At 39.0% G+C, this 13,814-nt stretch overlaps 1 protein-coding gene across 1 annotated transcript; it reads left to right on the forward strand.

Annotated features, from left to right (window-relative positions):
* Positions 1–10,433: 10,433 nt before the first annotated feature.
* LOC128890641 (uncharacterized) lies at positions 10,434–11,144 on the forward strand. The gene has a single exon (XM_054149297.1). The coding sequence runs from the start codon at positions 10,434–10,436 to the stop codon at positions 11,142–11,144; it is 711 nt and encodes a 236-aa protein (XP_054005272.1).
* The last annotated feature ends 2,670 nt before the right edge of the window (positions 11,145–13,814 follow it).

Genomic DNA, 13,814 nt, shown 5'->3' on the forward strand with positions numbered 1-13,814 from the left:
CATTTGCGAGTCGTAACAAGGTCAACAGTATGTGTGGTATCCGGGAAATGTCGGATCAAGGGATTGACACTGCTGAACTTATTCATTTTATGAATAATACGTTCGACACTGTTAATACTAGAGTCGCGAATCGGACACACAGAACAGATACGACCCAAACTAATGTTTGGGATAAAGCAATTTCAGTTTTTCGCACCATGAAGATTATTAAAAGAAAGCCTGCGGATAAGGAGCGTCCGAAGGTTCTGCAGAATTGAGTGACGACCCCTCGAAATTTTATATTTTTAAAATCACACCTGCAGAGTCTTGGATTTCATTCATTTATTCCGCGTAATTTTAATCAAGATGCCCTTGAGAATTTTTTTGGTCAAATTAGATAGCATGGTGTTCGAAATACGAATCCAACATGCAGAACCTTCCATTGCTATTACCGCACACTACTCCTAAATTCATATTCGCAATTTGTACGTGGGGATACCAATTGCGAATATGAAGAATCCGGAGACCTTTTAGTCAACTTAAAAAAATTGTTGTCAGTTGCTCTACGTGCATCGACGGATGAAACTATTTCCATTGCATTAAATTTTAATGTTTCGAGTGCACCTGAATTATCTATTCAGGCTGCCATTCTATATGTATCGCGAATTGTTCGTAAGAAAATTTGTTGTAGAATTTGTTTAGATTTATATTATAACACTAACGATGTCGGAGAATATACGTCGATGCATAGTGGATGCATATCTTTATTTTCTAAGGTCGTATCTGTTTGCTATGGTAATGTTTCGAACATGGCACATATTCCCGGGCTTGTTACGATTCTTAAATACCAAATTTCGAAGCATATAAAATTTGATTTCATATGCTCCGAACATGGCAATAATTTGACAACATATATCATACATAATTGTATCATATATGTTGTCGAAAAATATATACGTAGAGTAAATCGCGTTATAAGTGCATTCGAAGAGAGAATGGACTCGGATCCACTTCTAACGCGACCTATTAATGTAAGTGAGCAAAATTATGCACGCAGGACTGGATTCATGTTTTAATGGGATTATGTTTCAATTTTTAATATTTTACATTTGCTCTTTTTTAATTATATTTTACTTCCCTAGTAATGAATCCAGTCCTGTATGAAGCTTATACTTTATGTTTACATTTTATTATGTGAATATACAGGGTGTCCCAGAACTCCTGTAAGAACCGGAAATGGGGGGTAGCTGACACGATTCTGAACAACATTTTTGCAAAGGAAATTGTTGTTCAGAATCGTGTCAGCTACCCCCCATTTCCGGTTCTTACAGGAGTTCTGGGACACCCTGTATATGCATTTTTATATTATTGTTGGGTTTGTATTTTTATATATTTTATATGTACGAATATGTATGAGTGTGTGGATTGTAATACAATCATATGTATGAATGAATACATATATATACAACAATTCACGATATCCTATTCATGAGCGTGAGGTAAAGGAGGAAGCGCTTACCGTACCGTCCACCACGTCGCTGACGAAGTAGGACGAGCTACGCGAGCTCATCGCAAGCGTTGGCTCACGCGCTTCCCCCAAGCCTCACCTCAATGCTCGGCGGCACACGTCACCTTATGGCGGCCAAATTTAAATCGCGTTATCGGCGTGCTCGTCATCGGCGGCCGTCCAGTCCCGTCCCTCGGCGACTTTGGTGGCGTGTCGGTGCTGGCATCCCTCGAAGACTCTGGAGCGGGCCGGGTCTCGGTGCACTCGAGAACCCGGCTGGCTTCGCTATCCTAAACGGCCTCCTGCCCCCTGAAGGTCGTAGCGGAGTCCAGGAGCTGTTACCAAGATCCTCCAGCCCCTGTGCATTTGAGCTTCGTCTGGCCAGTCCGTGCAGCCGGCGCCGGGTTGGACGGGATCGGTAGCCTCTAATCCGCATCGCTCGGTGTTGCCGTCGTTAGCCCAACGCTATTGCCCTTCAGACTTGCAAATTAGTCAAAACCCTGAGTTACCCTGGTGGCGCTCTCGATCTTGGTCGGGTCTCGTTCCCCGCGGAGAGTTCACCTCTTTGTAACGTGGGAATCTGCCACGACACAGTATATCCAAAAAACATGTTTATTTACATAATAAAGTATCAACATTCATACATATACGTTCATATAAAATGTATGAAAATACAAACGGAACAATAATATAAAAATGCATATATATTCACATAATAAAGTGTAAACATTTAAAATCAGCGAGAATTGTGGCTTTGCGCCTAAGAACATGATGACTCATGATCTTTGTTTGCGGTTCTATGAACCCTGTAGGTTGTAAGAAAATATATGTTTAGTTGATATATGTTTATAGAATGAATCATTGCATTTTTATTTATTCCCGGCGCGAGCGCCTGTGTATGGCGCTCGAGTGGCCTGCTTTGAATTTGGGCACCGCGCGGAAAAGGGTATGAGGAAAATGCCACACTGCGGTGCGCCGACGCGAGCAGCGAAAAGGGAAAGGGCCGGACCTATTTCGTCAGCGACACACGTGGTGGACGGTACGGTAAGCGCTTCCTCCTTTACCTCACGCTCATGGATAGGATATCGTGAATTGGTCGGGTTACCTGATGGCTGCCGAGCACCCTGTCGGGCGAAATAGCGTTGTTAGCGGGAAACCGCCTTTGTGTAGGATATCGAGCGAATTAACGAACATCTAGTCGCGAGTCCATTGTAACGCGCACGTGTTTGAATCGCTGCCGGTTAACGTTCTCGTCGAAGAAGTCGAGCCCACCGCGACCGCGTCAAGACTGTCCGAACATCGTTTCCAAAGTCGCTTTTGTGCGAATCGCGACGGAATTTGGGCTATCTTGAACGAAATCCGCACGTGTTTTCGAAACGTGGTTCTCGTGTGGGTTACCGGTCGTCCCGGTGACCTTTGACGCTACGACAGCTCGACAGCATACACCGAATTCTGTAACATCTTTCGCGTACAATATATTCCATATTATTTTAAACGAGTGCTGTGTTAATCCGCCCCGTCTCGCCGTGAAGACGGCTTTCCCATACTTCCTTTCCTCGCCGACGATCTACGCCCCTCTCCGCGATCCGGATCGCTAGCTGTGGTAAATTTCGCGACGTTCGGCTTCTCACGCCGGTATCTCTTGATACCTGGTGGTCGGGTTTTCCCGTAAAGGCGTCAGAAGTCGGAAAACTCTCATATTGCACGCTTCCCGACGCGGATCGCGGACCGTGTCGGGAAATCACGTTGCAATACATTTTATACAATTGAATTTTAGATTCTTTATTGTTTTTTCAATGTTTTCCGGTGATAATAAATTTAATTTTGTATAAGTTGTGTTTTTTTCACTATAATTATTTTTTTATTTAGATTAACTTTAAAGCAAGTATAAATACACATACGTAGGACCATACCGTTGTGTGTGTGTCTCACGGATTATATGTATGTACTAGTAACGACACTGGTGCCATCATCCGCGGCGTGACGAATTAAATACACATACGTGGGACCATACTGTTGTGTGTGTGTCTCACCGATTATATGTGGTAGTAGTAACGACACTGGCGCCATCATCCGCGACGGGCGTGGGTTAGATTCGGCTTCAACGCTAAATACGGGAGCTTGTGGGCCCTGATGTCCTCCTTCTACCATATCACAAGAGCTACTCGATCCACCCTTGATCCTACGGCAGTTAAAGGCGAAACGAGGCATGGATAACCAAAACCGTTAACACGCATGTCTACTTTAACATACACTATCGGACAAGCAAACCGGAACGATTTTTCATATGCTCATAACTATGAGAGTTTTCAATCGATTTCGGTGAAACTTTGTGAGGAATAGTCTTCAAGTGTCTTCTAAGTGTGTGCAAAGTTGCATTGGCGAGGGTTGATGTGAAGGGGTTAATTCATCCCCCTAAAGGGGAGGGTGTAAAAAACGCCTCTTTGAAACAGGCCAGGGATGACGAAAGGGGTTTAAAAATTCAAAAAATTCTTTGGGGCGACTCTGCTTGATGCTTTCTACAAAATGCACCCCTTGAAATCCCTCTCGGACAAACCCACCCCCCACAACCTTCTACCCCCTATAAAATCCACAATTTTTGGACGACAGTCTCGATTTTGGGCTCAATGCATTCTCTGGACTCCCCTGATCCAGAAAATGCCATCACTCATACCGTGCACCCCATAGACACCCTTTGGGGGGGGGGGACAGCTCGCAAATTTTCAACCCCCTTCGTAAGGGAGCACTTCCACACATCGGAGGGCGATGAAATTCACCATGTTTGTTCTCGATACGTTAAGGATGAATCCCGAAAAGGTCCCGTTTCGAAAACTGCCCCCGGAGTTGTAGGGAGGGGGGGTGAGGTAGGGGTGGTCCACCCCCAAGTGTAAGGGTTGTAACGTTGTTTCGTTGAGTGGATTACATGTCCAACAGTCCAAGGCATCGGAGCGACACAGTTTTAATGTTTGTTTCCCGCGTGAATGGCGGGATCAGATCAGGATTTTTTCAGAAAAAATTCTGAAATATCTGACTTGCTAATTGAAATATTTGTGATTTTTTTCAAAATTTTGTATGCAATAGGACGAGATAAATAGGTCAAAGGCATGTTTTTTTTTGTTTTCTCGCCCCCCCCCCCCCCCAGTTGAGATAGGCACTTGAAATTTGGCACAGATTAGTTTTTTTCGATAAGCTATCGAATACATCGTCGGAGATCGAAATCGATCTAAAGGCACTTTTGACCGCCTTATCCGGCTATACCCTTTATATACATTGTTACGTTGGTTATAATAAACACTATCACTTTCTCCTCTTTCCTGGTTTTAAATATTAATCATTGACACGAACACTCTGTATAAAACTGGATTCTAATAATTATAAGAAAACAAGCCACTTACAGTAAACTTCTGTAGTACAGTAAACTTGCAGCGGTTTGAACATGCACGGTTGCTTCTTCTAGCTTGATTGCTGTGCTCGCGATCGGCGTCAACGACGAAACTTCTGCGATCGTCATTTTTGACGTCGGACGTGATCGGCCCCTTCAGCCTATCCACCCCCCAAACCCCCGCGTCTTCAAGATCGTATACCGAGAACGACAATCACCCCACTCGTCTGACATTGAAAGCTAATAAATGAATTTCGAACTTCTGATTCAGTTCAGTGATATATCGTAACACGTTCGCACGTGTACATATAAAATTGAGCTGCTATTTTTTAATATTGTGTATAGGGTTCGCAATATTGTGTATAGTGTTTGCAATATTGTGTTTCTAAAATGGATAACAATAATTCTACGATACGGACGGAACGGAATGTGGCGTCACGATACTTGAAGAGGAAAGAATCATTGAAACGTCTTCGCATCTCCAGGAAAAGATACAGCAGAAAAGGAGCGTATCTTCGAAATAGGTCAGTGTAAACAATATACATTTACGGTAATTATAAAGAACAGGTTACATCCTCTCCAATTTTGATGATTCTTAAATATGTTGTAGAAATCAACATTGTGAATAACTTTTTCCTATACATATAATCGTCGCTCGGCCTTAGTTTCCGAGATATTTGCAAAATACCATGTGCTGCTACAACAATGAATACTGCGTATAGCTAGCCACGGGTCTGTGACAGCGTGTGTGTAAGCGTTGAGTCATCACTTGTTTAGGCTCGGAATGCACATACGCGTCTGTGAATCTGTATGCGTTAGTTATCATTCGCTGGTCAGCTCGTGATTCAATCTGTTCCGAATTCATTTATACATATAAAGTAGCGCATGATCTGTATTCGTACAGTAAAAAAATGGGGATTTGGGGGCAAAGCCCCCAACAACGAGTACTGCAGCGCACCACTCAGGTGTGTACACAGTTAGCCTGAGGAGTGTTTATAGTTTAGCGGAGGGTCTGGGGGGCGCAGCCCGCCAGCATGCGTATGATTGAGACATATATGCATTTCAATTTTTGTAAAAGGATTTTGCGCGAAAAATATACGCCTCGAAATTACGGAAACTCTCAGACGTGTACGTGTATTCCGAGCCTAAACAATCGACGACTGAACGCTTACACACACACTGCCACAGACGCGTAGCTATACGCAATATTCATTGTAGTAGTAGCAATGATATTTTGCAAATATTTCGGAAACTAAGGCCGAGCGACGATTATATGTATAGGAAAAAGTTATTCACAATGTTGATTTCTACAACATATTTAAAAATCATCGAAATTGTAGAGGATGTTCTCTATAATTACCTTTTTTTTATGTATGTTCGCCGATTACGTCCAGACGGCTTGACTGATCGGGATGAAATCTCTTGTATCTTGTAGAGCATATTCCCAGTTTGGTCCCGTTATTTCGACATTTTAAGATTTTTTATTTTTTTCCCGTTCTTTTTTTTACCAAAAAACAGAAAAATGTTGTATTGCTTCTTATTTCGAATGGATTGACCAATCGGATTGAATCTTCTTGCATCTGGTAGGGCTTCGGTGCCTCCTAAAAGCTTAAAAAGACATTTCACCTTCATCCATCTTTTATCATTTTATTACACTTTTATATCGCAAAATTGTACTATTTCACGTATGTTTGGCCTGAATTCGATGAAATCGATGAAACCCTTTACATTTTGCTGCCGAAAAGGTTTTCGACTTGTTCACTTTGCAGAAATGATTTTTCCTTATTGTTTATAAGTATTGTTATTGCAAAATTCCTATTTATTATGTAACTTGGAGATGAATTTATCGATCGAAATTGAATAATGTTTTGATTTCCCCATTTGTAAAAATCCATGGATTTCTCAATGTTTATAACAATTACTACTGCAAAATCTCTATTATAAATGTCTATCGAGATTGACTTTCTTAATGTCTATTGAGATCACATTGAATGTCAGCTGATTTCATTGTTTTCCCATTTGTAAAAATCTATGAATTTCTTAATGGTTATAACATAGCCGGATAAGGGGTCAAAAGTGCCCTTGAGCCAAATTGGAAAATAAGCATATCATTTAATAGAGCGTTCAAAGAAAATCATTTGTGCAAAGTTTCAACCTGTTACCATTACCGGAGGGATAGTTCCAGAGCTAAACGTAATTTACCGTTTGGGCTGTTTCGTTACACTGTATCAAAAATTTTGAAAAAAATTAGGTACATTCTATTTTACGACGTACGTGTTTATGAATTTTTTCTGTTTTTTTGCACTGCAAAGAGGATATTTAAAAAATTCAAAAAGTCCAAATAATTTCTATTAAAAATAAATGTTTTTAATTAGAAATTATGAAATGACCACGTTTATATTTTTACACTGTTAGTGTCTTCTTATGATTATTAATCTGTAATTTTTTCAGATTTTTGGAAGTGATGGAACGATGTTGGAAAAATGAAAAACCGATTGTTGTTTATATTACCTTAATTTTTCATTTGACTATGTTCATATTGTGGTTGTTTTATTGTGGCTGTTATTATTGTATGATTTTGTCAGATTTTTTACACATGTTTGCCACATACAAAAAAAATTATAAATCGATATTTTTTAACTTTTCGTTCGCAGCGGAGTACTATGTATATTCGAATCTTTTAAACAAAATTAAAAAACGTAATAAACGTAACAAAAATAAATCTAGAGTTGAGGGACACTGTGTTTTAAAAAAGTGAAAGTTTCTTTCCTTCTGTCTTTCGTAGTTGGACCTCTGACAGTATTTATGTTCAGGAGAGCAGTGCGAAAAACATGTGGCAGACCCAAGCCGTATTTTTCTTCTACGACCTGGGCGCCGATTTTCCTATGTGCTTTTGAAAGAACTGTTAGTCTCTATATATTTGATATAAAATATTTAGTGTGAATTTGTTCATTTAAAAATTCCATAATCCAATAATATGAACCTATTTTTAAATATATTTTTTCGAAAAAAAGATATTTTCCGAGGATCACTTCTTTCAAACCATTTTTATTCTTTTTTTTAGGAACTTTTTTCTCATAAATAATAGAAGTCGCTCCAATATGTTATTTAACAAAATATGCTTCATTTTGACCGAGAATATGAAAAATAATTTTTGTAGACAATTTTAGAGTTTGACCAAAATCGACGGTGAAAAGTTAGAAAATATCTATTTATAATTTTTTTGTATGTGGCACACCTGTGCAAAAAATCTGAAAATATCATACTATAATAACGGTAATAAACTATTAAAACAGACACAATATGAACATAGTCAGATGATAAATTAAGGTAATAATATAAACAATCGGTTTTTCATTTTTCCAACATCGTTCCACCACTTCCAAAAATATGAAAAAATTACAGACCAATAATCATAAGAAGACATTAACAGTGTAAAAGTATAAACGTGGTCATTTCATAATTTCTATTAAAAATAAATGTTTTTAAACTTTTTGAATGTTTTAAATATCCTATTTGCAGTGCAAAAAAAAAACAGAAAAAATTCATAAACACGTACGTTGTAAAATAGAATGTACTAATTTTTTTCAAAATGCATTTTTTACAGACTGTTTTTAAAAATACGTGTAGCGTTCATTTTAAATCAGTTTAATTTCGCGATATTTCAAGTCTCCAGATTTAAAAAAATATGTCTGTATAAGGAAAACTTAAGGCCATATCGTTATTGCACGGTTTTTGTGTTATTTTGTTTCTAGATTGAAGCGGTTAGGTAAAGAAGTTTGCGAAGAGGAGCAGACTGAAACTGTGTCAGCTACAACGGCACATGAAAAATTACAAATGAAAGAAGCAATGGAAATAGAATTAGATGGAAGAGACATTGTAGAGAATGAATGTAAAAATCGACAAGAAGAAGAAATAGAAGATACAAGAAATGAAACAGAAGAAGAATTTCATCGGATAGTAGACGTCGTCATGCAGATAGAAACTGCTACTGACGAAGAAGAATATCTAGTTGTAGAAAAAGAAACGACGAAATCAGACGAAAAGTTATGTCGGTCTGACGGTATTCAGCATTGTTGACATGCACCACGTGTTCGATCAGATAAAATTGATCGGCGAACATTCAGAAACGTTTGAATGTTCAACAAGGCACCTGGAAATAAAAGGTCTGAAAAGATCGGGTTTAAATTCAACCCTTATTCTAAAATGCAGGATGTGCAATTATAGAGCCGAAGTGCACAGCCAACCTAAAAATGGTCAGATAATGAATACAACTGAGAATGCAGTTGCAGCAAACATTCTCAGTGGAGGTGGCTACGCACAAATGGAGGACTTTTCTACATCTATCAATGTCCCTTGCATTTCAAAGAAGAAATATAGGAAATGTCATGACCACACCGTCAATAAATTAATCGCTGCTGCCGAAACAGAAATGGTAGCAGCGGCAGAAGAAGAAACAAGGCTAGCCGTTGAAAGAGGTGATGTCCTTTCGTGTAGAATTCCACATATTCCTGTAGTTGCAGACGGAAGCTGGATGAAAAGGTCGTACCGAACAGGAAAGTACGACTCACTGTCCGGTGTTGGTGTGATCATTGGTTATCACACCAAGAAAGTATTATTTATTGGCGCGAAGAACAAAATTTGTTGTATATGCCGGAATACAGCCGTAAAAGAAAAAGACCCGCCACACCATCAATGTTTCAAAAATTGGGGTAGAAATCAAGCGTCTACCAAGATGGAGAGCGATGCCATCGCAGAAGGTTCCAAGAGCAGTGTCGAAAAAAGAGGATTAATTTATTCGACACTGATTGCTGATGGCGATAGCAGCGTCTACAAAAAAATTTTAGACTGCGACCCATATAAAAATATGATTCGTGTAAAGAAAATTGAATGCACGAATCACTTGTTGCGCAACTTCGGCAATAAGTTAAAAGAAGTTGCGAAGAAGACTCCGCCGGGCTGTTATAGACAAGCCATCGAAAATAATATTCGACGGATGCGTATGGGAATTACAAAAGCTGCAGAATATAGATTTAATGAAAATACTTCGATATTACAAAGACAACAAAAATTATACGAAGATATTATGAAAAAGAATTCTGCAAAAGAATTGGATATTTCTGCAATGGAACGATGAAGGAGAATGAACAAAACATCGTCCCATATTTATTAAACCTGGGAGTTTACAAAAAAATACAAGATATTCTTCGATCGTTGGCGGCACACGCAGAAAGCTTACTGTACCGAACCAACAATAATACGGTAGAAAGTTTTAATGCCATCATTGCGAAATATATTTGCGGGAAAAGCATTAATTTTGGCCAAAGAGGATCATACACAGGAAGATGTGCCGCTGCTGTAATTCAGTACAACACTAAAGAAGTGTTGTCTCGATTACAGAGAACGTGTGGAAAAGAGCCGCCACAGCTGTTACTAAATCTAGAGAATTCGAAGAAGAAGAAAGAATTAACAAATGCCGAAAAAGAAAAGAAGAGCGAGACCAAAAAGAAAAATGTCCGTGCAAGTAAAGATAAAGATTACGGACCAAATGCACAGAAGCCAGACATGGATGAATTTATGTTCGATCTCCAGAAAGAGAAACATCTGGAAATGCTGAACGAATGGCAAAATCAAAAAGAAAAAATTGAGCAGGAAACCATAGAACAATGTAAAAGCAGGAAATGGTTGGCTCACAAATCAAAACTTTTGACAGCGTCCAACTTCGGTAAAGTTTGCCGCCGACGCACAGATACACCGTGTGCCAAGATGGTACAGTCGCTGTACCATCCACGTGTATTGAACGTTCCTGCCGTAGAATACGGACGGGAGAATGAAGAAATTGCTCGGGAAGAATTGTCGAAAAAGGAAAACATTGAAATAAAAAAATGTGGTCTTTTCATCGACGCATCGATACCCTATTTGGGAGCATCGCCGGATAGCGTTATCGGTGAAGACGGCATTGTAGAAATAAAATGCCCGAAATCCGCAGAAGATGTTACTCCAGAAGAGGCAATAACAACAAAGAAGTCTGTGAAAGCCATATTTACCGATAGTACGGGCAGTGCATTGCGCAAAACACACCCGTACTTCTACCAAGTCCAAGGACAATTGGACATAACGGGTAGAAAATACTGCCTGTTTTGTCTGTGGACCAAGAAAGGAATTATGTCCATTCGTGTTGAAAAGGATGACGATTTTTGGAAGCGAGAAATGGAACCAAAATTAACACAATTTTATTTGAATTGTATGCTGCCAGAAATAATTGACAGCAGATAGAACAGAGACATGCCAATACGGGAGCCTCAGAATATTAAAAAGTGAAGGTAAGTAAGAAAAAAAAGTTTAATAGTATAAAGTGACGATCCAAACGCTAACCGACGTTGAGCTGCACACTTTCAGATAAGCTGATTCTATCAGCGAATGAATATAATATTAAAATATTATATTAAAGTTGCAACTTTCCGACGTCGAGTACACTTACAAAAGTGCAACCCAACTGACTCAATCAGCTGGTGACACAGTGGAGTAGGCCTACAGGGGATACCACTGACAAAAAAAAACGCATCAACAATAGTACCTCAAGGGTGATGTGGAAATCTATTGTTCCGCGTGTCACCTTACCTTTTATATTTTCAGATTATATTAATTTTCTTTTTTGTTATGTTGTAGCAACGAATCATCTGGACTATTGTTACGAAGTTGACACAAGTGTGATACCCGGAGACATAGCGATCGTCGAGATGTTGACCGACGACTCGGCGAACGAGCATCAGCTGGCAAGGTAAGCAGAAGAGAGGAATTTTAATTTTTAAATCTTGAAGTATATCTTTCATTTTTTTCCGCATTTTGATAATATACCTTTTCTTTCTGTTTCAATAGCAAATCATTTGGAATGTTTATCTTCGAGATGATAATGGACGACGCGGAGAAAAAGCCGTTTCGAAAACGTTCAACAGCTCACAAGGGAAGGTCGTGATCCGGATGAGCGCTTTTTGAACGAGACCGGGCTCAGAGCTGGGTAAAATAGGTATTTTAAATAGCAAATAGTAAAAAAATATTTTACGTCGGATCATGCATGTATTTATAAAACTAAAGTATTTTATTTCAGATCATGGATGTACTTTTAAAAATAATTATAATAAAATATAAATATTAAATTAATTATATAACAATTAATGAAAGAGCATTTGCTAAACAAATTTTCATGTCATATCTTTTTTATATCTCCTAGATGTAAATAGGTCTGTAAGTTAACGATATTATCGTGTTGTAGTTCATTTTTAATTCTTATTGATTTCAATAAAGTTTTATAGATATAATATGGTATAAATATTTATTACTCCTTACAATTCGGGACATATAACTATCGCTACTGCTTGGAACTCTCTCTCTCTCTTTCTCACACCACACAAAAACTGGACGCGTTGGAGAAAAAAATGGTAACTTACCCTAAATATATTTGAATTACATCAATAATCTCAAATATGTTATTTTTAAATTTTCATTCACTTTTTACAGAACAAAATGTTACGCCGCCTTCGCGATAACATGTATAAAAATAACTGGAGGAGAGGCGAAAGGGGAGGAGGAAGGGGAAGAGAAAAAGGAGGAAGAAGAGAAGGAGGATGGGCGAAGAGGGGGACGTGTATGCTTTTCAAAGGAGTTAGATAAAAAAAAAATTTTTTTTAAATTATTGACTTTATTTTTAGTTGTATTGTCCTCCTCCTGTTGTAGTCATAAATTACTTTCAGGTATAGGAAAGAAGAAAAATTATTGTAAATATCGACTAGACTCTGCCGAATAAGCGAGATGAAATATTACATTTGTGACATTTTTCTGATTACAATGATATTTACAATAATTTTTCATCTAAGTTAGACCCTTACTTTCAGGTATCGCGTCATGAGGGTGTCCCGTTTGGACTCCGTCCGATTGGACTCGTCCCGATTGGACTATCCCGATTGGACGCGTTCCTCTTGGACTCCGTGCCGATTGGACTCGTGCCGATTGGACCGCGTCATCACGCAGCCTATTCGTGGGCACATGGACATGCCACCGGGTGTTACATGTGTGCGCGTGTCTCGGCACGGCTGCTCGCTAGCTTTCATGGTCGGCATCATGCTGCCGAATATTGTTAATTATGACAAAAAAGAGCAAAAGTAGAGTCCCTATGGGAGCTTGCGCTCTAGTTTGAACATTTATCTAGCGGAAACGACTTTTGAGAGGTCTCGAATCTGCATTGTCGAGACATGAATAGGACAATACGGAACCCTTGCACTCTCGTAGGCACACGGACATGCCACTGAGCGTTGCATGTGTGTGTGTGTTTCGGCACGGCTGCTCGCTCCAACGATACATTGTCGTTGACGTCTCGCTTGCTTATAAAGCCTACCTTACCTTACCAGCATCATATTTTGAACAGCAGAAATTGCATTCAGCTCCTCTACTGGTTAAATGTTTTACTTAATTTACTTTTTCTAGTGGCCGCTCGGTTTTTATGTCGCGTCGATCTTTTCGGCGAAGGAGTCGACTCCCTTAAACAACAAACACAAACTTGAATTTAAAAATTACAACATAATCGGAAACGACAGAATACACTCCATACAAGCAGGAGGCACGACCATACTAATAAGAATAGAACTCAAATATGAAATAGTAACAGCTAGTCCAATAATAAACCAAAAAATAATAGAACTAACAACAGTAAAAATACCCCTTGACGCAACTAACAAATTCCTCATAATATCAACCTACAGTGCACACGGGCAGGCCATGACATTCTCTTCAGAACTACACAACATCTTCAAGTCTTTAGAACTCCATAAAGCAACCAACTATTACATACTAACAGGAGACTTAAATGTTAAGCACAAGAACTGGAAAAACAGCGTCAACAACGCAAAAGGAGTAGCACTAAATGATTGGCTACAAATCCACAAAAACAAA

The sequence above is a fragment of the Hylaeus anthracinus genome, unplaced genomic scaffold (genome assembly GCF_026225885.1).
Source record: "Hylaeus anthracinus isolate JK02 unplaced genomic scaffold, UHH_iyHylAnth1.0_haploid 12001, whole genome shotgun sequence".
Lineage (NCBI taxonomy): Eukaryota > Metazoa > Arthropoda > Insecta > Hymenoptera > Colletidae > Hylaeus > Hylaeus anthracinus.